Raw genomic sequence first — 27,139 nt, 5'->3', positions numbered from 1 at the left:
AGAAACACAGCTTTGTCATTTGTAAAATAACCAAGTTGTATAAGATAATCTTTAATTTTCTTTCCCCCTCTAAAATGTTATGACTTTTATTATAATAATAATTATTATTATTTATATTACTTTAAGCTGTGGGATACATGTGCTGAACATGCAGATTTGTTACATAGGTATATGTGCCATGATGGTTTGCTGCACCTCATCTTGCATATTTTCAAGGACCATTATTATATTTTTTGGAAATTGTACAAATCTCTTGTCCCATCTTCTATTGTGTTTTGGTCTTTTCTCCTTAATTTTAAGTATTATTTATACATTTACAATATTAACATTGTATCCTCCAAATGTTTTCTTAAAAAAATAGTTTGAGTTTTCTCTGACTGTGCATCTAGGTTTTTTGGCTATGCCAGATATTTTGAACACAGTGTTTATTATTTTAAATAAGTTTTCTTGAAGTGTAATTTACAAAAAATAAAATTAACCATTTTTAAAATATATAATTTAATGGCAAGGGTACCTAGTACAAATACAAAACCACGACCTCTTAAGTTCTAAAACATTTCATCACCCAAAGAAAACTCCATCCACACTAAACAGTCACTCACATTGGCCATACCCCTACCCCTGGCAAACACAAATCTTTCTGTCTTATTTAATTATCTGTTTTAGTCATTGTATATAAATGGAATCACACAGTATGGGATCTTTGTTTCTGACCCTTTTCATTTAGCATAATGTTTTTAAAGTTCATCTGCATCATAGCATGTATCAGTACATTATTTCTTTTTATATAGGAATAATATTTTATTCTGTGCTTATACTACATTTTGCTTATCCACTGATCTATTGGTAACATTTGGGTTCTTTCTACCTTTTGGCTGCTGTGAATAGTGCTACTACAAACATTCCTATACGTGTATTTATTCCATTACCTGCTTTCAGTTCTTTTGGGTAAATACCTAGATATGAAATTAGTGATTAATAGGGTAATTCTATGTTGAGTATCACAAAACAGTTTTCCAGAAAAATTGCCCCATTTTATGTTCCCACCTTCAATGTGTGAAGGTTGTAATTTCTCCACAGTCTCTCCAACATGTATTATTTTCTATTTTTGGAAATGATAGCTAGCACAGTGGTTGTCAGTGGTATCTTATTGTTGGTTTGATTTGCATTTTCCTCATGACTAATGGTGTTGAGCCCTTTATTGGTCACTTGTATACTGGAAATGCCCATGTATGTCCTTTGCCATTTTTTTTTTTTTTTTTGAGATGGAGTCTCGCTCTGTCGCCAGGCTGGAGTGCAGTGTGCAATCTTGGCTCACTGCAACCTCTGCCTCCCAGGTTTAAGTGATTCTCCTGCCTCAGCCTCCTGAGTAGCTGGGACTACAGGCATGCACCACCACACCCAGCAAATTTTGTATTTTTAGTAGAGACAGGGTTTCACCATGTTGGCCAGGATGGTCTCGATCACCTGACCTCGTGATCCACCCGCCTCAGCCTCCCAAAGTACTGGGATTACAGGTGTGAGCCACCATGCCCGGCAGTCCTTAGCCCATTTTTTTAAATTGGGTGCTTTCAATTTTTTTCATTGAGGTATAAGAATTCTTTTTATATTCTGGATACTAGAACCCATGCTGCATGGTCTTTTTGTGTTCTTGACCATGTATATCCATGCACAGAATTTTTAAAAACTGAAGTCCAATTTATGTATTTTTTATTAGCTTCTGCTCATGTTGTCTCTTTGGAGAATCCATTCCAAATAAAAAGTCAGGAAGATTTATCTCTATGTTTATTTCTAAGAGTTTTACAGTTTAAGCTCTTAAATTTAGGTCACTTATGGATTCTGAGTTAATTTTTAAGTATAGTGTGAAGTACGAACCTAACTTCATTATACTGCATGTCTGTGTATCAGCGTCCCAGCAGTATTGGTTGCTATTCTATCTCCATAAAGTAATCTTGGATGCTTCCTGAAAATAAAGTGGCCTTAGATTTATGGGTTTTGTTACGGACTCTCAATTTTAGCCCATTAGTCTCTCTCTCTGTCTCACTCTCTATCTGTCTCTCTCTCTCTCTCTCTCTATATATATATATATCTTTGTAAGCTAGAACAACTTTGTATGCTAGAATCTTTTTAAATAGATAAAACAATTGTTTTGATTACTATAGCTTGGTAAAAGGTTTTGAAATCAGAAAGTGCAAGTTATCCACTTTGTTCATTTTTATCAAGATTGATTTTTCCATTTGTGGCCATTGCAATTACATATGAATTTCGGTAATGGCTTTTCTATTTCTACACAAAAGGCTGTTGAGATTTTGATAAAGATTCTATGAAAAGTATATAATTCTCTGGGTAGTATTGTCATCTTTACAATGTGAAGTCTTCCTATCCCCTCAGCTCCTAGATAATAGGCGAATTCAGGATGATCATAGGATACATTACCAACATACCAAAATCCACTGTATTTCTTTATAATAGCAATAAACACATGGAAACCAAAATAAATTAAATACTCAGGTATAAATTTGACAAAAGAATTACACAGGTTGCAAGTTGAAAATTACAGCACTTATGAAAAAAATTAAACAACATGAAATAGATGGAGAGATATTCTGTATTAATAGATTGTGAAACTGAACATAGTAAAAATGTCAATTCTCTCCCAATGGATGCACAGCTTTTTGTTAATTACTATCAAAATCACAGCAAGTTGTTTTTTTGTTTTTTGTTTTGTTTTGTTTTATTTTGTTTTTTTGAAATGGAGTTTCACTCTTATTGCCCAGGCTGGAGTGCAATGGCGCCATCTCAGCTCACTGCAGCCTCCACCTCCCAGGTTCAAGTGATTCTCCTACCTCAGCCTCTCAAGTAGCTGGGATTACAGGCATGCGCCAACACGCCCGGCTAATTTTGTATTTTTAGTAGAGGCGGGGTTTCGCCATATTGGTCAAGCTAGTCTCGAACTCCCGACCTCAGGTGACCTGCCTGCCTTGGCCTCCCAAAGTGCTGGGACTACAGATGTGAGCAACCACACCTGGCCAGCAAGTTTTTTTAATAGATAAAAAATTCATATCAAAAGGCAAAGGAACTAGATCACCTAAAACAACTTTGCAAAAGAAGAATAAAGTGGGAGGAATCACTCTAATAATGTCAAGAGTTATTATATATCTACATTAACCAAGGCAGAGTAATAGTCTCTGAGTATAGACACACGGATCAGTGGAACACAACAGATAACCCAGAAATGACCCTAACCAACTATAACAAAATGATTTGTGCCAAAATGCTAAAGCAAATAAATAGAAATGGGACAGTGTTTTCATCAAAGACTGCTGGGAAAACTGAACATCCATACGCAAAAAAGAAAAAGAATTGAGACTTTATTTAAAAATTAAGTCAAATTGGATCATAGATTTAAATGTGAAATATCAATGTAAAATTATAAAATTTTAAGAAGACAGTGTAGGAAAAGTCAGTACCTAGAGCTTTGTCAGTGTTTGCAGATCTCATATCTGACGAAAAACTTATATCTACAATATATAAACAACTCTCACAACTCAACCATAAAATAGTCTAAGAAGAAAAGGAGCAAAAAACGCAAAGGCACAATTCACTCAAGAAGAGTTATGGATGGTATTTGAACACAGAAACAGATATTCACAGCATTAAATAAAATACACTAACACTAATGATAGGTGATGAGCTAAAAAGAAAATAGCAAAAAAAAAAAAAAAATCTCATGAAGTTTTTAAAAAGCTTACAAATTTGTGGTGGGCCACATTCAAAGCCGTCCTGGGCTGCATGTGTGCCACTGGCTGGACAAGTTGAGCTAAAGGGTGTTATGCTGAGTAAAAAGACAATCTGAAAAAGTACATAATACATGATTCCATCTATATGACATTCCCAAAATGACAAAATGTAGAGATGGACATCAGATGAGTAGTTGCTAGGGGTAATGAATGGTGGGGACACAAGTTGGGTTGACTATAAAGGGGTACTTCAAGAGAGATCATTGTGGTAATGGAATAGTTCTTTCTGTATCATCACTGCCTTGGTGATTCCATTAAATCTATATGAAATACGATGAATAAAAGTAGTATACACACACATTGTACTAATGTTGAATTCCTGGTTTTGATATTTTACTAAAATTATGTAAAATGTAATTAAGAATGTAGATGGAAGACCCAGGGGGTTTCTCTGTACTTCCCTTGCAATTTCCTGTGAATTTCAAATTATTTCACTACAAAAAGATAACACAACTGATTATTATCAATCCCTGCTTTTCTAAGGAATGTCTTTTTTTTTTTTTTTTTTTAAACGGAGTCTCGCTCTGCCGCTCAGGCTGGCGTGCAATGGCACCATCTCAGCTCATAGCAACCTCCACCTCCCCTTGCTATTCTCATGATAGTGAGTGAGTTCTCATGAAATCTGGTTGTTTGGAAGTGTGTGGCATTTCCCCTTTGCTCTCTCTCTTCTGTTCTAATGCTTTCTTCTCCTTCGCCTTCCACCATGATTGTAAGTTTCCTGAGGCCTCCCAGTCATACTTCCTGTTCATCCTTGGAACTGTGAGTCCATTAAATCTCTTTTCTTTATAAATTACCCAGTCTCAGGTAGTGCTTTATAGCAGTGTGAAAACAGACTAATACAGCTTATTACCCAATTTCACTCCTAAGTATACACCAAGAGAAATGAAAGCTAACAGATGTGATTCAGAAGAGAGCTCATGTTGTATGATTTCATTTACATGAAATATTCAGAATGGGCAAATCTGTAGAAACAGAAAGTAGAATAGTGGTTGCCAGGAGCTGGTGGAGAAAGGACGAGGATTGGGAGTGACTGCCAATGGATAGGGGATTTCTTTCTGGGCCGATTAAAAAAACCTGAAATTAGAGAGTAGTGACAGTTGCACAACTTTGGGAATTTACTAAAAAACCACTAAAGGATACATTTTAAAGTGATGCATTTTATGATATTTGAATCATTACTCAAGTTTAAGCAAGGTTGGGCTGGTTGGCCTAATAGTATTTTGGGGCCTATGTAACCAAGCACCTTAGCTTCAAACTACATTTTAAAAACCGTCTTTTCTTTCCCCTTTCTCCCCAGTCTCAAGATGTAGCTTTGAGACAAACTACAGATGTGTTTTCTTTCATGTTGAAATACAGCCTCCAAATCTGCTTTAAAACTCCACTCCCTTCTTTTTCCCACCTTATGCTTCCATGCCCTATACACATTTATTTACCTGGATGCTTGTTAAGCTCACACCATGCTCACTTATCTGCTCATATATTTCCTTAGAAGCTTCAGGGGAAGAATACTGATGAGGATCAGGCAGCTCTGGAATTCTCTCCTCCTGGCTACAGATGAACTGCAAGATTGACTGCCATTAATTTATAACCTGATTGAGCCCATGATGGCACTGGCCCCTTCACCAGATGCAACAATGGTTCAAGATCATCAGAGTGAGACATGCCATCAGGTACCTCCTAACCCCCCTTACCTCTCGGCATTCCAAGCCCACTTCTTAAACTGTGGCCCTCTCTCCAGAAATTGAAAAGTGGCAACTTTTGGAAAAGATTCCAATCACTCTTTCCCTTGCTAGCAACAAGTAATAAAATTCACTCTTTTTATCACACCTTCCTTTTGTTATTTTGGCTTTTTTCTGTAAGAGATAAGCAGCTGGACCTTCTTTCAGTTATACCAATAGCCCACTCACCTATCATGAATTGGTATATTCCCTTCCCTCACAACACATTGAAAATACTTCTACCATTACACTCACCACAAAGCCCAGAGTTAATGCTTCACAGATATGTCCACTCACTGCCCTGTATAACCCGACAGCAGTGCTTAGAAACCAAGAGCATGATTACACACAAAGTATCTAAAGCGTAATTTGTAATGAGAAATTCCTTAATTCCAAAGCATGAGAATAATTCAAAAATCAAAAACATGGAGGTCAGCATTATTCTAATAAAACATCACTCTAACTCTGTGGCAGGCTTTCCTGAAGTGGAATTGGACAGAGCATCGCAACAAATGTCCTTTACCCACTATTTATTCAGGATACACCCTACTGACTAGTGCTTGCAGGGTCTACTCCAAACCCCTATTGCCATTCCTCTCTCTTCCATAAAGCCTAAAAAATCAAATGTTCTCTTTCTCTGCCTTTGTCTAGCTAGAGATTTTCATGGGACATATTCTGGGAAGTAAGATAGAAGTGGAAGTGAGCAGTCCTCTCCTGACAAGAGATGCTGTGAGGACATAAGGGGTTAAGAGAGCAAAAAGGTGATAGCCTCAGTGGATTGTACGTATTGGCGAGGTACTAAGATTATTGATGCAAGAATGCTGATGGGACTCAGGTGGCAATACAGGTGAAAGTTGTTGCAGACTAGTGCTGCAAATTGTTACCAAAGAGTATTTTCTAGGAAATGACAAGGTTTAGAATATGACCGTGGGAGAGAGCATCCCTTGATATTTCACATGAATCTTGGGTGGATTTTTCCATTTCTGAAAAAAAATCATTGTGATTACGTTAAGGATTGCAGTGAATCTGTAGACCATTTTAGGTGGTATTTACTGCCTTGTAATTTATCTCTCAACTCATTAATAATAGATATAACTCCATTTATTTGTGCCTCTTTTAATTTCCTTCAGTAATACATTGCAGAGCTCAGTGTTCAAGTGCTTCTCTTGTCCTTGGTTATGACAGTTCCTAAGTAATTGTTTCTTTTCGATGCTATTGCCAAGATAAGTATTTTCCTTTTCAGATTGTTTTTTGTGTAGAAATACAAACTACTTCTTCTATACAGGTATTTTTCCTGCAACTTTTTGACTTTGTTAGCTCTAAGAGGTTTTTTTCTTGTGTATTCTGTAGAACTTATATTTATAAGAACATGTCATCAGCATATAGACACAGTTTTATATGTTTCCAATTTTAACAGGTTTATTTCCTTTTTCTACCTAATTGTTCTGCCTAGAACTTCCAATACTATGTTGACTAGAGGTGGAAAAGTGGAGCAAACTCATTGTGTTCCTGATATTAGAAGAAGAGCTTGCAGTCCTTCACCATTGAATATGAAAATAAGCTCTTGAAATTTTCCACATCTAGCCTTTATTTTGTTGAGATAGTTTCTTTTCTTTTTAGTTGAGTGGTATTTTAATCATAAAAGTGTGAATTTTGTTAAATGAATTTTCTGCATTCACTGACATGATCGTGTGGATTATATTTTTATATCTTTCAATCTGTTCATGCAGCATAATACATTAATATTTGTATGTTGAGTCATAAATTATATTTGCATTCCAGGAATAAATGTTTAGTCATTGAGCATAATCCTTTTAATATGCTACTGAATTTTGCTGATATTTTATGGTAGAGTCTTGCATCAGTATTCATATGGGATGTTGATGTATAATTTTCATGCAATGTCTTTCTCTGGTTTGGTACCATGGTAATCCTGGCCTCAGAGAAGGAACTAGGAAGCATTCCCTCCTCTTGCCTATTTGGGAAGAGGTTGAGGAGTTATGGTGTTAAATGTTCCTTAAATGTTTGGAATAATTCTTACTAAGTAAAATAAGGGTTACTAAAAATAAAAATACTTTTTTTTAAATGGAATAATTAACCAGTGAAGCCACCTAGTTTTGGGCTTTCTTTGTTGGGAGGTGCTGGGTTACTGATTCAATCTCCTTACTAGTTAAGGATCTACTCAGATTTTCTGTCTTCATGATTCATTTTTGGTAGGGTATATGTTTTAAGGGATTTGTCTATTTTATCTAGGTTGTACAATTTGTTGGCATACAGTTAAAGATAGTGCTCTATTATAATCATTTTTATTTCTCTAAAATTTGCAGTAATGTTCACATTTTTGTGTGTAAATTTTGTTTCTTGAGGATTCTCTATTTTTTAGTCAATCTAACTATAGGTTTCTCAAGTTTCTTAATCTTCTGGAACAACCAGATCTTCGTTTGGTTAATTTTCTGTTTTTCTATTCTCCATTTGTCATTGCATTAATCGGTATTCTTTCTTTCCTTCTACTAGCTTTCTGGTTCAAATTCTTTGCCTTTTTGTAGTTCATGAATATAAAATTAGGTTGTGAATTTAAGATATTTCTTTCTTTAATATAAGCATTTACAGGTACAAAATTCCCACCTATTACTGCTTTTACCTCATCCGATAAATTTTGGCACGTCGTTTTTATTTTCAATGGTCTCCATATATTTTCTAATTTCACTTCTAATTTACTCTGACATATATGTTATTTAGGAATGTGTTTAGTCTCCACATACTTGTGAATTTTCACTTTTCTTGCTGCTATCATTTCTAGTTTTTGTGATCTAGATTGTAATTGGAAAAAATGTATTTTATTGTATTAAAATTTAAAATTTATTAACATTTGATTTGTGGTCTAATATATAGCTATCCTGGAGAATATTCCATGTGCAAATAAGAAAATGTATATTCTGTTGTTGTTGTGTGGGTTATTCCATATATGTGTTTTAGGTCAATTTTGTGTATAATATTCTTCAGATCCTCTATTTCCTTACTTATCTTTGTTTGTTTGTTTGTTTTTCTTACTTATCTTTGGTCTGGCTATTTGAAAGTGAGGTATGAAGTGTCCTAGTACAGCTGACCCTTAGTATATGTGGGGGATTGGTTCCAAGAACTCTGGTATATCAAAATGCATACATACTCAAGTCTTGTGGTCAGCCCTGTAGAACCAGTGTATATAAAAATTTGGCCCTTCATATATGTGGGTTTCACATCCCATGAATATTGTATTTTCAATCTGAGTTTGGTTGAAAAAAGTTCACACATAAATGTACCTATGCAGTTCAAATCCATGTGGCTCACAGTCAACTGTATTATTGGGTAGCTACTTCTCTCTTCAATTCTGTATTTGCTTCATATAATTAGGAGCTCTGATGTTTGGTGCACATATGTTTATAATTGTTATATCTTCTTGGTGAAATCATCCTTTTAGTAATATATAATGTTCTTCTTGGTCTCTTCTAACAATTTTTCACTTAAAGTCTAATCTAGCCCTTAGTAAAGCCACCCTTGCTCTCTTTTTATTACTATTTATATGGAATAACTTTTTCCATCCTTTCAGTTTCAATCTATGCATCTCACTAGATTTAAGCATATCCCTTGTGCAGAGCACACACTTGGATACTATTTTTTTCAATGGTTTTGCCAGTGAACATCTTTTGGTTGAGGAGTTTCATTCATTTACACTAAACTCATTATTTGTAGGAAAGGTCTTACCATTTTGTTATTTTTTAAACGTCTTACTGCCTTTTGCCCGTAATTTCCTCCATTACTGCCTTCCTTTATGTTGAGTTCTTTTTCTGTAGTGATACATTTTGAATCTCTTCTCATTTCCCTTTGTGTGTCTCACTGATATTTTCTTTATTTGAAGAAACATAACATTCTACATGCTACGGTCTAAAGTTATAACCATCTATTTAAAATTGATACCAACTTAACTTCAGTCACATGCAAAAACGCTACTCCTTCACAACTTCTGCTTCCCTTCATGTTATGTGACTGGTATCATGTATTGCAACTATACATATTGTGTACCCATTCACATAGATTTACAATCATTTTAATGCATTTTCCTATTACATAGTGTACAAAATAAAAAGTGGAGTAAAAATTAAAATTACAAAAATGGTGAGTTTTACATCATTCATGTAATTTTATTTACTTTAGATATTTATGTTTTCATATGGTTTCAAGTTGCTGTCTAGCATCCTTTCACTTCAGCTTGATGGCATACCTTTATAACTTCTCACATAAATTGTCTTCTGGTAATGGACTCTCTTGGCTTTTGTTTCTTTAGAAAAGTATTAACTTATCTCTCATGTTTGAAGGGCAGTTTTGCTGAATATTGATCTCTCAGTAGACAACTGTGTGTTTTTGGTTTTTTCAGCAGAGAATATATCATCTGTCCTCAGATGTTTGCTGAAAATCTGCTGACATCTTATTGAAGATTCTTTGTACATGACAAGTCATTTTGGACTTGCTGCTGTCAAAATTTTCGTTTGTCTTTGTCCTCCAATAATTTTTAATAATATGTCTCAATTGGGTCTCTTTGATTTTATCTTATGTGAAATTCATTGAGCTTGGATTTACAGAATAATGTGTTCTTCATATCTGAGAAGTTTTTGGCCTTTATTTCTGTAAAGCTCTCTTTGACTTTTTCTGTCTCCTCCTAGGACACCTATAATGCATATATGGTGCCTTGGGTTTTGTGTATTTTTACTCATTTCTTTTTTTTCTTCTGAGACACAATAATTTCCTATGACTTATCTTCATGTTCACTCATTCTGATGGTACTATAGCAGGAGTAGGAACAATGGGCCTTAGGGGCACTTACCTGTGGCTTCAGGACCTGCTCCAACCCAATCTCATATATACCACTTCCAAGTGGAATACCAATGTGCACATACAATTTAAAGATATGGAGTGGCCAACTACACCCAATTCATAATGGAAAGCTTGGCTCACATGCTAATTTGGTAGCCATGGTTAAGTGCTCTGTCTTTACTAAGTAGGAAGACTGCTTGATGCCAGGAGTTCAAGACCAGTCTGGGCAACAAAGTGAGACCCCATCTGTACAAAAAAAAAAAAAAAAAAGAGAGAGAGAGAGAGAATAAACATATGTAGAGGATTTCAGGGCTTCACTACAAAATTCTATGTGTTTGTGTTTTGATTCATCAGTTGTGGCCAGCCACTCTCTCCAAACATCACTATCTATTTCTGATATTTCAGTCACTTGTGGATCTCCTGGATCATAGGATCCTACTGGAAGAGAAGCTTATATGACAGCTGGGACATATTGCACAACCTTGTCTCAACTGAGGCAAAATGATTTCAGGTCACTCATAAAAAGCAGAGTAGTACACCACAATGAAGAATAAGTAGCCTCCAACAGCTGAGCAGGGCCACTGGGCATTGGGACACTTTTTGGTTTTGGGAAGCATCATATGCTACTTGCCCTACACCTTAGATTAGAAAGAATATCTTTATTTATTTTTTTGAGACAGTCTCACTCTGTCACCGAGGCTGGAGTGCAGTGGTGCAATCTTGGCTCACTGCAATCTCCGCCTCCTGGGTTCAAGTGATTCTCCTGTCTCAAGTTCCCAAGCAGCTGGGATTACAGGCACCCACCACCATGCCCAGTTAATTTTTGTATTTTTAGTAAAGACGGGGTTTCATCATGTTGGCCAGGCTGGTCTTAAACTCCTTACCTCAAGTGATCCTCCTGCCTTGGCCTCCCAAAGTGCTGGGATTACAGGCGTGACCACCACGCCTGTCCTAGAAGGAATATCTCAATAGTTTTGCATCAGTGAACTTTTTTTTACCTCATCCGATAAATTTTGGCACGTTATTTTTATTTTCAATGGTCTCCATGTACTTTTTCATATTCCTATGAATATTTATAGGACTTATTATTTATTTATTTTCATATTCCTATGAATATTTATAGGACTTATTCTCTCCTTCTGATATGCATGTGTCTTACAAACATGTCTAGATTACTTTCTACTTTTTTTCTCACCAGGTCCAATCATCACATTAATGTGCCATTTGACAATAAGGATTCAGTCATTGTCAAAAAGAGTGATTATTTCTCCTTTTGAGTACATAGTCACACAGGTTCATGGCCATAGTTTCCTGTGGAGAACTCTGAAACGTGGTAGGGTCTATTCTCATCCAGTATTGGCCTCCCTTTCATGTAAATGAATGTGGATTTGTAAACTGGACATGTCTTGGATTTGATTTTGGGGCTGCGACTCTGTGTTAGGTGATTCCAGTCACCCTTTTCTTCACTTGCAATAGAACTCTTCTGAGTTCTATTGACAGAGTAAAGACAGGGCTTGGCTTCAGTTCACCCTGACTAGAGCGTTCTTTCATGCATTCCCAATGATCACAAAACCCACACCTCTACCTCACTGCTAAGAATTCCAGGAACTGGCATTGGGTGATAACCAAAGTTGTAGAGTGTCTCCCTTCAGGATGAAATGCTAAACAATTGATTTACAGCCTTGTTGCCACCACCCAGACCACCAGGTGGCCCATTACACAAGATAACCATTGCAACCAGGTAATGCTGACCTGCATGCCCTACCAGTCATGTGCTTTGCCTAGCCCGGCCTTCAAACCCTATCCCTGATGTTAATTCCCACGCTTTGCCAAATAAACAATCCTATGAGCTCTTTGAAGGGAGTCAGGAAATTCTGTCTTGTGCTGCCTTCCTTATGTCCGGGCATAAGCTCCAATGAAGGCTTGTCTGGGAAAACCCTTTCAGTCTCATTTCAATTTCTATTGCAGAGAGCCCAGGAACCTGTGGTTGATGGCATATTCTTTGGGGATTTGTCTAGGATCATGGGACATGAGGGGCGTTTCTCTCCCTGAGGGGGAGACATGTGAGCTGACAGGACTGCTGGACAAGATTTCTTCACGATTGAAAATCACCTGACTGAACTTTTGATTCAGTGTTACCACAACAGGTGGCTTTCTCCAGCCTAATGGACCTTGCCTCTGCCTCTACTGTAGAGAGCCGAAAGCCAGAGGATCATGACCAACTCAGCATTCCAGTGAGGCTATATGATCAAACAACACACTATCATGAATGCAGGATGTGGGCAAACTCATATCTGCACCTGCTGCCAGAAGGTATGCTGAGTTCAATCACTCCCTGGTGCCATGCTCCTTGAGGTTATCTACTAGAATATCGGGAGACTGCTGTTCAGAGAATGCAGTCATGTAGGCCTGCACCGAGTCAAGCAGCTGACTGACAACCACCTCCTTCTATCTCCTTTGCTCAATAAATACAAAGGGAGCTAGAAGCTCAGGGCCCTTGTTCACTAGAAGCAAGGAGCCTCCTGACCCCTTCTTCCCAATATACTCTTTTGTCTTTATCTTTTATTCCCGCATTCGTCCTCCTTTGTTCAGTCCAACAGGGATTGGGGCCACATCACCCTATCAGCCAATGATTTTCTTTTTTTTTTTTTCTTTTGAGACAGGGTCTCACTCTGTCACCCAGGTGGAGTGCAGTGATGTGATCTTAGCTCACTGCAACCTCTGCCTCTCAGGCTCAAATGATCCTCCTTCCTCAACCTCCTAAGTAGCTGATACTATAGGCATGTGCCACCATGCCCGGCTAATTTTTGTATTTTTTTAGAAACAGGGTTCCTCATGTTGCCCATGCTGGTCTTGAACTCCTAGACTCAAGCAATCTGCCCACTTTGGCCTCTCAAAGTGCTGGGACTACAGGCATGAGCCAAAATGCCCAGTCAATCCCTTCCCTTTTTTCTTTCTCTCTTTTCCTCTTCCTATCTTTTTTCTTACTCAGGGTGCTTTGCCTCTCCTTTCCTAATCCTTACTGACTTGTGTTGCCTGAATAGACATCCAAGAGGAATGGGTGGAAAGTTTCCCTGTCTTACTGATCCGAGTCACCTGAATAGACATCCATGCAGGATGAATCGAAAAGGTTGACTTTGCAGGCCTGATCAACCTGGCAAGCAGTGGGATGGACTGCACCCCTCCCCTGGACTAAATTTGTTCAGGTTGCAGTCCCAAGAAAAATCTCTCTCTCCCTCTCTTTTCTTCTCTCTGGCACCCTGGCCCTTGATCCTGTAACTTTATTCAAAACTCCGCACTACTCAGCACTTTGGGAGGCTGAGGTGGGTGGATCACAAGGTCAAGAGATCGAGACTATCCTGGCTAACACAGTGAAACCCCGTCTCTACTAAGAAATACAAAAAATTAGCTGGGCATGGTGGTGGGTGCCTGTAGTCCCAGCTACTCAGGAGGCTGAGGCAGGAGAATGGCCTGAACCCAGGAAACGGAGCTTGCAGTGAGCCAAGATCACGCCACTGCACTCCAGCCTGGGCGATAGAGCGAGACTCCGTCTCAAAACAAACAAACAAACAAACAAACAAAAACTCCTCACTACTTCACTTCTAATGTTCTATAGCACTAAAGGTGACTATACTCAATGGTAACTTGTTTTCAAATCCAAAAAACAGATTTTCAATTTTTTCCAACACAAATCATGTTTCAGGTGAAATTAAACTGATTTAATCAGCACACATTATATACATGTATCAAATTTCACACTCCATAAATATGTATAACTTATATGTCATTTAAAAATAATGATAAAATTATATCCAGATTCAAGCGCCTCTTGTAGCGCTTCCCACAGTCCTCACATTTGGATGGGTTTTCTCCACTGTGGTCTCTTTGTTGGTCTTTACAGTATGACCGGCATACAAGCCTCTTTCCACAGTCTTCACATTTCAATGGTTTTCTTCGGCAGTGGAGTTTCTTATGATTCAAAATACTAGAAGCATGTCTAAAGCTCTTCCCACAGTTATCACAGTTATAAGATCTCTCTCCCGTGTGGGTTCTATGGTGGAAGTCAAGACCTGACTTACTAATGTAGCCCTTCCCACACTCCTCACATTTGTATGGCTTTTCTCCAGTGTGGACTCGTTGATGGACCAAAAGATATGAGGACCATTTGAAGCTCTTCCCACATTCTTTACAATTATATGGTTTCTGTCCCATATGAATCATCTGATGCTTATGCAAATCTAGCCTATCAACGAAACCTCTTCCGTACTCTTCAGATTTGTACAGTTTCTCTGCTGTGTGGACCATGCAATGCCTATTAAGACTTGACCTAAGACAGAAACTCTTACCACATATTTCGCATTTGAATGGCTTCTCCCCAGTATGAATTCTCTGATGTTTCTGAAGCTGGAAATTGTGCATGAAAGCCTTCCCACATTTCTCACAATTATAAGGTTTCTGTCTTATGTGTAATTTGCAATGAACTTTAAGTGCTGATCTACATCTGAAGCCTTTCCCACACTGCTCACATTTGAATGGTTTCTCTCCAGTGTGGACTCTTTGATGAGTTTGCAGACGTGAGCTCTGACTAAATTCCTTACCACATACATCACACTTATAGCATTTCACTCCCATGTGGACCCTCTGATGAATATGAAGGGCTGAGATGTAACAGAAGCTTTTTCCACACTCATCACAGGTATGAGACTTCTCTCCTGAATATAACTGCTGAGGAAGATCAAAGATGGAAAAATCACTGAAGGACTGTTTACACTTTTCACCCTGGAAAGGTTTTTCTCTTGTGTCAACTGTAGATAGTCTTGCTTTAATGTGGGAGGGGCTGTCATCTTGTTCAAATAACTGAGAGTTACTTATGGTGGAATCTTGAGACCTGATTAAGTCACTTGCAATTTGTTCCCAAATTTGCTTGCAGGAAAATTCTTCACGTGTTCCTGCTTCTGGAACAGTCTCCATCTCAGTTTGGATCTTGCCTCCTATAAGGACACAGAATTAAGACATGTGGACAAGTAGGCCAGGCACGGTGGCTCACGCCTGTAATCCCAGCATTTTGGGAGGCCAAGGCGGGTGGATCATGAGGTCAGGAGTTCGAGACAATCCTGGCCAACATGGTGAGGCCCCATCTCTACTAAAAACACAAAAATTTGCCGGGTGTGGTGGCACACACCTGTAATCCCAACTACTCAGGAGGCTGAGGCAGGAGAATCGCTTAAATCTGGGAGGCAGAGGTTGCAGTGAGCCAAGATCAGGCCATTGCACTCCAGCCTGGGCAACAGAGTGAGACTCCGTCTCAAAAAAAAACCAGAAACAAACAAACAAAAACACCAAATAAGACATGTGGACAAGTGAAGTCTTTGTTCAGTGTTTTCAAGACTTCACAACTTAGGATGTGGGATTTAACTTTAATGAACGTTCATTTGTCTGTTTTCCAAGTGCACCCTGGTTTCTGGTTTGCATTAGACCAATTTAGAACCACACCAAGTCTCATATGTAAAATTCTGGATAGAAATAAAATACTTATTTAATATATACATTTCACTTGTTGCTATTTCTAGTGAATTTTTTAGTCAGTCTAAAATTTTGTGTGGGAAATTATAAAGCTAAAATACTACATACGTGGTGAAATATGAATCCAAAGGAACTTTAATGAGAAGCAATAACAGAATAAATAGTTTGTATATTTATCTGTTATACATCCTTACAAAGAAGTTAACCTAACTTGAAAGAGATCAGGACGTTGTCATCAGCATCTGAGAGGTAATCTCTAGGATCTTGAAGTGTCATGCCTGAGGAGAGTCTCTTTGCTTGAGGGTAAAACCTGGGTAACTCTGGATAGTGAAACAATATTATTTAGGGTTGTGACTGGCCACTCCTTTGGGGCATGGGGGGTGGTACTCCTCACATCAGAAAGAACATCAGTGTGATTCATGGAGGGGTTTTACCTCACAGGGAATCAGTGAACCACGAGACTAAATAACCACATGGGAATCAACCAACCAATCATGGCTATGAAATGGAGCCCCAGTAATTACTCTGGATCCCAGCACTCAGGTAAGTTTCCCTGATTGGGAGTTATCTGCGTCTAAGTCACATGCTAATCCTGATGATGTAACATACCCCACTCCACTGGGAGAATGCAATAGAAAATAAGGATTTGGAACTTCCCTGGACTCTGTCTTATTTGGTTTCTCTCTTTGTTAACTATGATATGCATGTTTTCCCTGTAAGAATCAGTAACTGTGAGGATAAAAGCATTCAGTGAATTCTAAGAGTCTTTCTAGCAAATTACTAAACATGAAGATAGTTTTGAAAAGCTGCCAAATTTTCACTTGATGTAAAGTAAGAGCAGTCCTCTGTAAAATGTCACACTAAACTTCGTAGTTGGTTGAATTCTTCACGATGCTAAACACCAAACACCTCAGTGTTTAATATCTATACAGTCAAACTATTCCCACACAATAACTTTACACATGTATAAAAATACTTAATCCTATTTTTCTGTTTTGATATGGATAGTAACTTGGTTATCTGAAAGAGTACAGGGACAGACAACTGTAGTTCTGAGGGGAATCTGAAAGGCTATCCTTCCAGAGGTTCACAAAGGGGGATGCTCCTGATCAGACAATCAAAGTTGTTAAGAATCACGTGGAATGAAAAGAAAGTCTATTACGTAAACAGGCTTTATAACTTTTTATACTCAAGACTATGCCCCAATGAGCTGAAATAAAGTTAAAACCTGCAATAAACATTTACAAAAAAAGAACTAGAATGAATTTTTGCAGCAGTATGACAAGCAGAAAAAGTGTCATTACATGAATTGCTTCCTAAAGCCACTCACACACATCTACACACATGAAAAATGTTTGTCCAGGTTACATTGAAAGATGTGTTTCTTATTATGGCTCATGCTCACAAAATGCTTAGAACTTTGTCAGGATATTACCAAGTCCTGAATTAGGTAAATTTTTCCAATGGAAAGATAACTTCCAAGTTTTTCCAATGGAAATAATCTTGGAAAATATTAATTGGTAAGTATGTACCTTTCAGTACACAGTAGTACACGGATATATTTAATATGCTGTCACTTATAAATAAGTCTTTAAAGAGAAGAGGTGTATCCTTTGGGAGGTTTCTATTTTGAGAGCAGTTTCCCAATTCCTTTCAGGTCATAAAGTTCACCAGATGAAAATACAACGCTATATCTCTATAAATATAAAGAAAGATTTCTGTAAAATCTATATTCCTTCATATTTTTGACAATTAAATTTGTATAAAGATGCAGAAATAGACACCACATTTTTTTAAGAAAAACGTGGAAATATAAGCAACATTCAGCTCACAGATACAAAGAATTTCTCACAGACATAAACATGGTCCTTAAGGAAAGCTCAAGGGTAAGCCCCAGGGAAGCCATGTTTCTCAGTGTGGTCATGAAAACCATGCTTGAAAGTTTCCATGGGATGTGGGTCAACTGCACACACAGAAAACCAACCATGTCAAGAGAACCTAAGAAAGTCAAAATTGGATAAGCAGCCATGCACAGACAAAAAAAAAAAACAACTGTCCTGCAACATATAGTCAGCCTCTATATCTGTGGGTTCAGCATACATGGATTCAACCAACAGTGCATCAGAAGTATTTGGAAAAAAAAATTCCACAGAGTTCCACAAAGCAAAACTTGAATTTCTCACATTGAGTCCTATACATTGAATCCATGTGAATAAAGCGATGGGTAGGCATTGCATTTGGTGTTATACCTAATCTAGACATGACTTAAAGTATATGAAAGGGTGTGTGTAGGATATACACAAATACTTTACATGTAGAAGGGACTTGAGCATCCTTGGCTTTTGGTATCCACAAGGGGGTCCTGGAATCAAACCCCATGGCTACCAAGGCATGACTAGATAACATTCACTCTGGTATGTCTGTCACTTATTAGCTATCTCCATGATTCTTACAGACAGTCAAGTCCTCTCATCCATTAATTCATTCATAAGAATACCAAATATTTATAGACACCTGCCATGTACCAGGAGTATTCTAGGTGCTGAAGATGCAGTCATAAAGAAACAGATAAATGCCTTCAAGAGATTACATTGCAAAGGGGAGAGGTGACCTATCAGTAGACAAAAATACATGAGACACAACACAGGCAGGCCAAGAAGAGTAAAGATAGGATAGTATTTTCAATAAGGTGCTTAGAGATGACCTCTCCCAGGATATTAAAACTGAGCAGAGAGCTGCACAAACTAAAAGAGGGGTCAGTAAGTTTTGTGGGGACAGTGTATTCCAATCAGAGAGAAGAGCAAGTGAGGGCTTGGAGGCAGAAGCTTTTATAGTAGAGAAAATAATCATTCCTGAAAGATGTCTACATCCAATCCTCAGAACCTATGAACATGTTACGTTCCAGAGCAAGGGAGATTAAGGCTACAGATGCCATTGAGGTCACTAGCCAGCTAAGCAGAAAGTGGGAGGGTCATCCTGAATCACCCAGGAGTGATGAATACTATCACAAGGGACCTGAAAGGTGAAAGAGGAAGGCATAAGAAGAGTGACAGAGGGACCATTACCATAGAAGAATGGTCAGGGATGCAACGTAGCTGCCTTTGAAGATGGAGGAAGGGAAACAAGAGCCAAGGAGTGTAGACAGTGACTAGAGACTGGTAAACCAAAATGAAGTCTTCTCCCCATGAACATTCAGAAAAGAACAAAGCCCTAAGACCGCCTGATTTTTGCCCAGTGAGATGTGTCAGACTTCAGGCCTACAGAAGAGAAAGATAAGCATTTCTTGTTCAATCTGCTGAGTTTTACGTCACTGGCCACAATAGGCAATACGATGTCCTTGGCAGGATAGAGAAACAGCAGGGAGGACAACGTGCCTGGAAAAGATGGAGCAAGGGGGAGAGGACAGGAGATGCAGTCAGACAGTGTGGGCTGAAGGGCAAATCACAGGGTCTACAAAAGCCACTTAAAGAGGTTGTAACACTAATAAAAAGAAGAAGCCAGAAAGGCTTTGAGCTGAGGAATGGCAATGTGACTTCCGTTTCCTAAGGATCACTTTGGCTACCGTGAGAACGGATGGCAGGGTGGGAAGGGTGGGAGCAGGGGCATCAGCAGGGAGAAGGCTGTAATAATCCAGGAAACAGGTTTGGCCATTTACCCCAAAATGCTGGAAATGGGCATGGACAGAAGTAAAACAGACAGGAATCACATGCAGGGACACACAATTGCTTGGTTCTTACCAGAATTCCCTTCTCTTTGGCTTGTTGTCTCCATCACCCAAAACTTTTCTTCCCTTAGGAAGTGGAAAGTATCCCCATGGAATGGTTGATGCCCTGTGAACAGGCAAAGTCACATGCTTAATCCCAACATGTTCAAGGTAATATCATGTTGGTGCAAACGTAATTGCAGTGTACCATTACTTCCAATGACAAAAACCACAATTACTTTTGCACCAACCTAATAGCTAGGCAAAATTTACTGGAAATGTAGGTTCTCACTGCACACTCAAACTTGAAAACCCTAGGATTAAAAAACCACTCCTGGGGCCTGACATTCCATTACAGAGGGTGCCCGTCCTCACCCACTGAGAGCAGGTTCCTGAAGTTCTCAAGCATCACATCTCGGTACAGCTTCCTCTGGGCAGGGTCCAGCAGCCCCAGCTCCTCCTCAGTGAAGACCACAGCCACGTCCTTGAAGGTCACTGCCTCCTACAACATCAAGCAGATGTCACCTCGATCTTATGGCCAAGGACTATTGGGAGACAGCAGCATTGCATTGGCACAAGGGACAAGTGTAAAGTTGTTCTGGATCTTGAGAGACATAGGTCAGCTTATAGATTTCCTACTTATTCTGTTTGTGTCCTGACAATGACTGATTAGGCAATAGGGGTTTGGAATGGAGACTGCACACACCAGTCAACAGGGTGTGTCCTGAATAAGTAGTGGGTAAAGGACATTTACTGAGATGCTATCTCTAACTCCACTTCAGGAAAGCTTGCTGCAGAGTTAGAGTGATATAGTCCAAATGCTCTGTTTGAGTGGCGGGCCCTTTGACGAAAATGAGACTGAGGCAGGAGAATCACTTGAACCCGGGAGGCGGAGGTTACAGTGAGCCAAGATTGCACCACTGCACTCCAGCCTGAGCAACAAGAGCGAAACTCTGTCAAACAACAACAAAAAAAAAAAAAAAAAAAAAAAGAGAGAAAGAGAGAGAGAGAGAAAGAAAATAGTAGATAAGTTTAAGAAAAGAAAAAAAAAAGCAAAAAGCAAACAAACAAAAACTCCTTTAGAAGTCCAAGCCTCTGAGCCTTGCCGCAAGGTGCCTTCAATCAAGTCCTAACTTACGTTCTCCACCTGTTCCCAGCTAGTACCTCTGCCTCAGTGAGAATTGCATTCAAGAGATGATCAACTCAGGCTCTGACCTGGACTGCCTAGGTTTCAACCGCTGCTCCACCTGTGTCTCATACCCATCTTTAAAATTAAAAAAGCAGTACCTCTCCACAGTGCCACTGTGGAGATCGTGTATTTGGGGGTATAAAGTACTTGGAATAAAGTTACCAATTAAGGCTTAATTATTAGCGACACCCTTGCCCAAGGGACAAATCCTACACACTCTCGGTTGAGGTAAGCATCACTGTCAAAGAAAAAAGCCAAGGATCACTCACGTAGAGCTTTGCCCTCAGTAGCCAAGAAGTCCCTTCCTGCGGCTCTTTTAGAAAGGTCGGGGTGGGGAAAAAGAAAGTTGTGAAACATCCTGACAGTTTTGCCGTACCCCATAAAAGTTAAATGCTCCCCTCGCTTTCCTAAAAAGAGGGCAGAAGGCGTCAGGGATCATCCAGCGTCCTGCAGGGATCAGGGAGAAGGGCCGGGGCCCCTGCAGCTGGAGCTCTGACCCTACCGGAGGACCTGACAGGCTTCGTGGGAAATTAACAAGAGACCACCAGTCACCGAGTGACAGGGACTGCTTTTAAGGCTCTCATTTGTGTTACCTCTTTCAGGTCCCAAAACGATTCCATTAGGATGGTCCGAAAAGTCCCGTTGCAAAACAAACAAACAAAAAAACCAGCAATGGAAGATAAACGGACATTAAGTGACACTCCACACCACACTGAAAGGGGCCGCACACGTAGGGTGGAGGGAAGCGGACTAAGCGAGGTCAAAGCAGGGCACACAGGGCCGCGCCAATCCCACTCCCTGAGGTGCTAGCAGAACCTCCCGAGGCCAGAAGGCTCAGCTGACGGGAACCGCAATCCCCGCCCGCGCCCCTCCAAACCTTTGTTCTCCGCCCAGACTTCTTTTCTCCTGAATCGATCATTGGGTGGTTGCGAGTCCCAAGCAAAGGAGACTCGTTCGGAAGGACTCGCAAGATGTGGAAATGACTCAAACTACTATGGTAAATGAAATAGCAACGTCACAGTTGGGGACCGGAAGTGCTCGAGCCTCCACAGAGCGTCTGGACTCCACTTCCCAGAATTCCCCGGACTCGCCCGTCTGAGACAAAGGGCCCGCGACTCAAACAGAGCATTTAGACTATATTACTCTAACTCTGCAGCAAGCCTTCCTGAAGTGGAGTTGGAGATAGCATTTCAGTAAATGTCCTTTACCCACTGCTTATTCAGGACACACCCTGTTGACTGGTGCGTGCAGTATCCATTCCAAACCCCTATTGCCATTCCTGTCGCTTCCATAAAGCCTAAGAAATTAAATATTTTCTTTCTCTGCCTTCATCTAGCTAGAAATTTTCATGGGACACAATTTTGGGAAGTGAGACATTAGGAGAAGTGAGCTGTCCTCTCCTGACAAGAGATGTACTTGGCAGGCTGTGAGTACACGAGGAGTTAAAAGAATAAAAAGGTGATCGTTTCAGTGGACTGTAGGTATTGGCGAGGTTCTAATATTACTAATGCTAGCATGCTGGTGGGACCGAGGTGGAAATACAAGTCAAAGTTGTTGGAGAGTAGTGCTGCAAATTATTATGGAGGAATATTTGTTAGAAAATGACGAGGTCTAAAATATGACCATGGGAGAGAGTGTCCCTTGATATTTCACATGAATCTTAGGTAGATTTTTTCATTTCTGAGAAAAATGTTACTGTGATTAAGGATTGCATTGAATCTATAGATATAGGTATTGACAGCCTTGCAATATCAAGTGGCCCAATCCATTAATAATGGATATATCTCCATTTATTTGTGCCTTCTTTAATTTTTTTTGTTGTTGTTGTTGAGACAGAGTCTCACTCTGTCGCCCAAGCTGGAGTGCAGTGGCACAATCTTGGCTCACTGCAACCTCCGCCTCCTGAGTTCAAGCGATTCTCCTGCCTCAGCCTCCCGAGTAGCTGGGATTACAGGCATGTACCACCATGCCTGGCCTATTTTTTTATTTTTAGTGAAGACAGGGGTTTCATCATGTTGGCCAGGCTGATCCCAAACTCCTGGCCTCAAGTGATCCGCCTGCCTGAGCCTCCCAAAGTGCTGGGATTACAGGCATAAGCCACCGTGCCTGGGGTGCCTTCTTTAATTTTCTTTAGTAAGGTGTTGCAAAATTCAGTGTCCAAGTGTTTCTTGTCATTGGTTAAAACAGTTCCTAAGTAATTTGTTTTTAATGCTATTGCAAAGGGAACTGTTTTCCTTTTCAGATTGTTTTTGTGTAGAAATACAACTGCTTCTTCTATGTAGATATTCTTCCTGCAACTTTTTGACTTTGCTAGCTCTAAGAGTTTTTTTTTCTTGTGAATTCTTTAGAATTTTTATATATAAGAACATGTCATTAGCATATAGACACAATTTTACCTCTGTTTCCGATTTTAATAGCTTTATTTTCTTTTTCTATCTAATTGTTCTGCATAGAACTTCCAATACTACATTGACTAAATGTGGGAAAAGTGGAGAAAACTCATTGTGTTCCTGATATTAGAAGAAAAGCTTTCAGTCTTTCACCATTGAGTATGACAATCTGCTCTGAGAATTTCCATATATAGCCTTTATTTTGTTGGAGTAGTTTATTCTCCTTTTAGTTATTTGGTATTTCAATCATGAAAAGGTGCTAGGTGCTGAATTTTGTGAAACTGAATGTTCTGCATTCACTGGCATGATATGATTTATACTTTCCAATCTGCTCATGTGGTGTATTACATTGATATTTGTATGTTGAACCATAATTATATTTGCCTTCCAGGAATAAAACAGTTTGGTCATTAAGTGTAATCCTTTTAATATGCTGCTGGATCTTGCTGGTATTTTGCTGGTGGATCCTTGCATCAGTATTCATAAGAGATATTGGTATATAATTTTATTGAAACGTCTTTTTCTGGTTTGGCATCAGGGTAATACTGACCTTACAGAAGGATCAAAGATGTGTTCTCTCTTCTTGCATTTTTGGGAAGAGGTTGAGTAGCTATGGTGTTAAATGTTCCTTAAATATGTTGAAGCATTTGCCAGTGAAGCCTTCTGGTCCTGGGCTTTTCTACATTGGGAGGTTTTGGATTACTGATTCAATCTCCTTACTAGTTAGAGGTCTACTCAGATTTTTTTGTCTTCATAATTCAGATTTGGTAAGGTGTATGCTTTAAGGAATTTGTCTGTTTCATCTAGTTAAACAAATTCTTGGCATACAATTGTATATAGTATTCTATTACAATCATCTTTATTTCTGTAAAAATTGGTAATAATGTCCCCTCTTGTTTCTGATTTAGTTTCTTGAGACTTCTGACTTCATTTTTTATTCAATCTCACTGAAGTTTTCATAATTTTCTAATGAAAATAACCAACTCTTGGTTGTGTTGATTTTCTTGGTTTTTCTATTCTCTATGTATCATTGCTTTAATGTTTATTATTTCCCTCCTTCCACTAGCTTTCTTATTCAGATTCTTTTTTGTAGTTCATTAATGTAAAATAGGGTTGTGAATTTGAGATATTTCTTCTTTTTTAATATAAGCATTTACAGGTACAAATTTCACACCTATTACTGCTTTTTTTCTCATCCCACGAATTTTGACACATTGCTTTTATTTTCAGCTCTCACCAGATATTTCTAATTTTACTTTTAATTTAGTCTGACATGTAGATTATTTAAGAATGTGTTGTTTCATTTCCACATACTTGTGAATTTTCCACTTTTCATGCTGCTATTGATTTCCAGGTTTTTTTGGCTAGGTTATAATTAGAAAAAAATATTTCCTATGGTACTAAAGTTTTAAATTTATTAGAGACTTAATAAATTTAGTTTAATTAGTTCTCGCTTGTCAACTTTAGTTTTATGGCATAATATATGGACTATCCTGGAGAGTGTTTCATGTATAAATAAGAAAATGTGTATTCTTTTGGTGTTATATGAGGTATTCTGTATATGTCTTTTAGGTCCAATTGGTATGTACAGTTTTTCTAGTCCTTTATTTCATTATTATCTTCTGTCTGGTCTTCTTATCTGTTTGAAAGTGAGGTATGCAATGTCATTCCTCACAGAATTATAAAAAACTATTCTAAAATTCATATGGAGTTGACTCCTTAGTGGAGTAGGCAGCACATCAGTCTCATAAAATTCATATGGAACCAAAAAAAAAGAGCCTGAATAACCAAAGCAATCCTCACCAAAAAGAACAAAGCTAGAGGATCACACTATCAAACTTCTGACTCCTGTAAGGCTACCGTAACCAGAACAGTATGGTACTGGCACAAATACAGACATATAAACCAATGAAACAAAATAGAAAACTCAGAAATAAAGCCACACACCTACAACTATCTGATCTTTGACAAAGGCAACAAAAACAAGCAAAAGGGAAAGGACTCTCTATTCAATAAATGGTGCTGGGATAACTGGCTAGCCATATGCAGAAGAATGAAACTAGACCCTTACCTTTCACTATACACAAAAATTAACACAAGATGGATTCAAGATTTAAGTATAAGACCCCAAACTACAAAAATCCTACAAGAAAAAAACAGAAAATACCCTTCTTGACATCAGCATTGGCAAAGAATTTTTGGCTAAGTCCCCAAAAGCAGTTACAAGAAAAGTAAAAGTTGACAACTGGAACTAATTAAACTAAAGAGCTTCTGCACAGCATAAGAAACTGTAACAGACAGTCTACAGCATGGAGAAGATATTCACAAACTATGCATCCAACAAAGGTCTAATATCCAGAATCTATAAGGAACTGAAACAAATCAACAAGCAAAAACCAAATAACACCATTAAAAAATAGGCAAAGGACGTGAACAGACAGTTCCCAAAAAAAAGAAATACACACAGCCAACAAACATATGAAAAGACGCTCATCATCTCTAACCATTTTAGACAACTGCAAATCAAAACCACAATGAGACACCATCTCACAGCAGTCAGAATGGCTATTAAACAAGTCAAAAAATAACAGCTGGCAAGGCTGTAGAGAACAGGGAATGCTTATACACTGTTGATAGGAATGTAAATTAGTTCAGCCACTGTAAAAAGCAGTCTGGAGATTTCTCAAAGAACTTAAAATGGAACTACAATTCAACCCAGCAATCCTATTACTGGATATATACCCAAAGAAAAATAGATTATTATACCAAAAGACACATGCACTTGTATGTTAAGCACTATGGAATGCTATGCAACCATAAAAAAAGAATTGAAATCATGTCCTTTGCAGTAACGTGGATGGAGCTGGAGGACATAATCCTAAGTGAATTAACATAGGAACAGAAAACCAAACACTGCATGTTCTCACTTATAAGTGGGAGCTAAACATTGAGCACACATGGACATAAACATGTGAACAATAGTCACTGTGAACTAGTAGAGGGGGGAAGTAGGGTGTGGGGCATGTGTTGAAAAACTACCTATTGGATACTATGCTCACTATCTTGGTGCAATATACCCATGTAACAAACCTGCACATATACCCACTGTATCTAAAATAAAAGTACAAATTTTAAAAAAGAAAGTGAGGTATGAAGTGTCCTACTACAGTTGTCCCTCAGTTTACAGGGGCGATTGTTTCCAGGAACCCTGTATATACCAAAATCCACACATACTCAAGTTTATGGAACCCGTGCATACAAAAAGTTGGCCCTCCATATATGAGGGTTTCACATCCTGTGAATATTGTATTTTCAATGTGTGTTTCACTAAAAAAAAATCCACATATAATTGGACCTGTGAAGTTCAAATCCATGTGGTTCAAGGGTCAACTGTATTACTGGGTAGCTGCCTGTTTCTCTCTTTAATTCTGTATTTGCTTCATATAATTTGGAGCTCTGATGTGTGGTGCACATATGTTTATAATTGTTATATCTTCTTGGTGGAATCACCCTTTAGCATTGTATAGTTTTTCTTTGTCTCTGCCACACTTTGCTGCCACCCTTTCTGTCTTTTTGTTACTATTGATACGGAAAAACTTTCCCATCCTTTCACTTTAAGTCTATGTATGTTATTACATCTAAAGCAAATCCGTTGTGCAGAACATACACTTGGATACTGTTTTTTCAATCATTTTACCAAACTACATCTTTTGGTTAGGGTGTTTAATTCATTTATGGTAAATCAATTATGCATGGGGAAGGTCTTACCATTTTATTTGTTTCTATATGTTTAATTCATTTATGGTAAATCAATTATTCATAGGGAAGTTCTTACCATTTTATTTGTTTCTATATGTTTAATTCATTTATGGTAAATCAATTATTCATAGGGGTCTTACCATTTTATTTGTTTCTATATGTCTTCTGGCTTTTTTTGCCTCATATCCTCCATTACTGCCTTCCTTGAT

The 27,139-nt window shown here is 38.5% G+C and overlaps 1 protein-coding gene across 3 annotated transcripts; it reads right to left on the bottom strand.

Moving 5' to 3' along the window:
- Nucleotides 1–7,142: 7,142 nt before the first annotated feature.
- ZNF222 (zinc finger protein 222) lies at nt 7,143–21,814 on the bottom strand. Of its 3 annotated transcripts, XM_054463530.2 has the most exons (5): nt 21,659–21,773; nt 19,968–20,094; nt 19,627–19,719; nt 14,221–15,357; nt 7,143–10,612 (listed from the first exon to the last, which is right to left on the bottom strand). In XM_054463530.2, exons 1-5 carry the CDS (start codon nt 21,698–21,700, stop codon nt 10,578–10,580), a joined length of 1,434 nt encoding a protein of 477 aa, XP_054319505.2. In that variant the 5' UTR covers nt 21,701–21,773; the 3' UTR covers nt 7,143–10,577. The 3 variants fall into 3 exon arrangements, with proteins under 3 accessions (XP_054319505.2, XP_054319504.2, XP_063514151.1); XM_054463529.2 differs by lacking the exon at nt 7,143–10,612 and having other exon boundaries at nt 14,064–15,357; nt 21,659–21,814; XM_063658081.1 differs by lacking the exons at nt 7,143–10,612; nt 19,627–19,719; nt 19,968–20,094; nt 21,659–21,773 and adding an exon at nt 15,549–16,845 and having other exon boundaries at nt 14,064–15,357.
- Between the last annotated feature and the right edge of the window lie 5,325 nt (nt 21,815–27,139).

This window comes from Pongo pygmaeus, chromosome 20 (assembly GCF_028885625.2).
Source record: "Pongo pygmaeus isolate AG05252 chromosome 20, NHGRI_mPonPyg2-v2.0_pri, whole genome shotgun sequence".
Taxonomy (NCBI): Eukaryota; Metazoa; Chordata; class Mammalia; order Primates; family Hominidae; genus Pongo; species Pongo pygmaeus.
The sequence above is the reverse complement of the archived record's forward strand: the minus strand, read 5'-3'. Positions and strand labels throughout refer to the sequence as shown.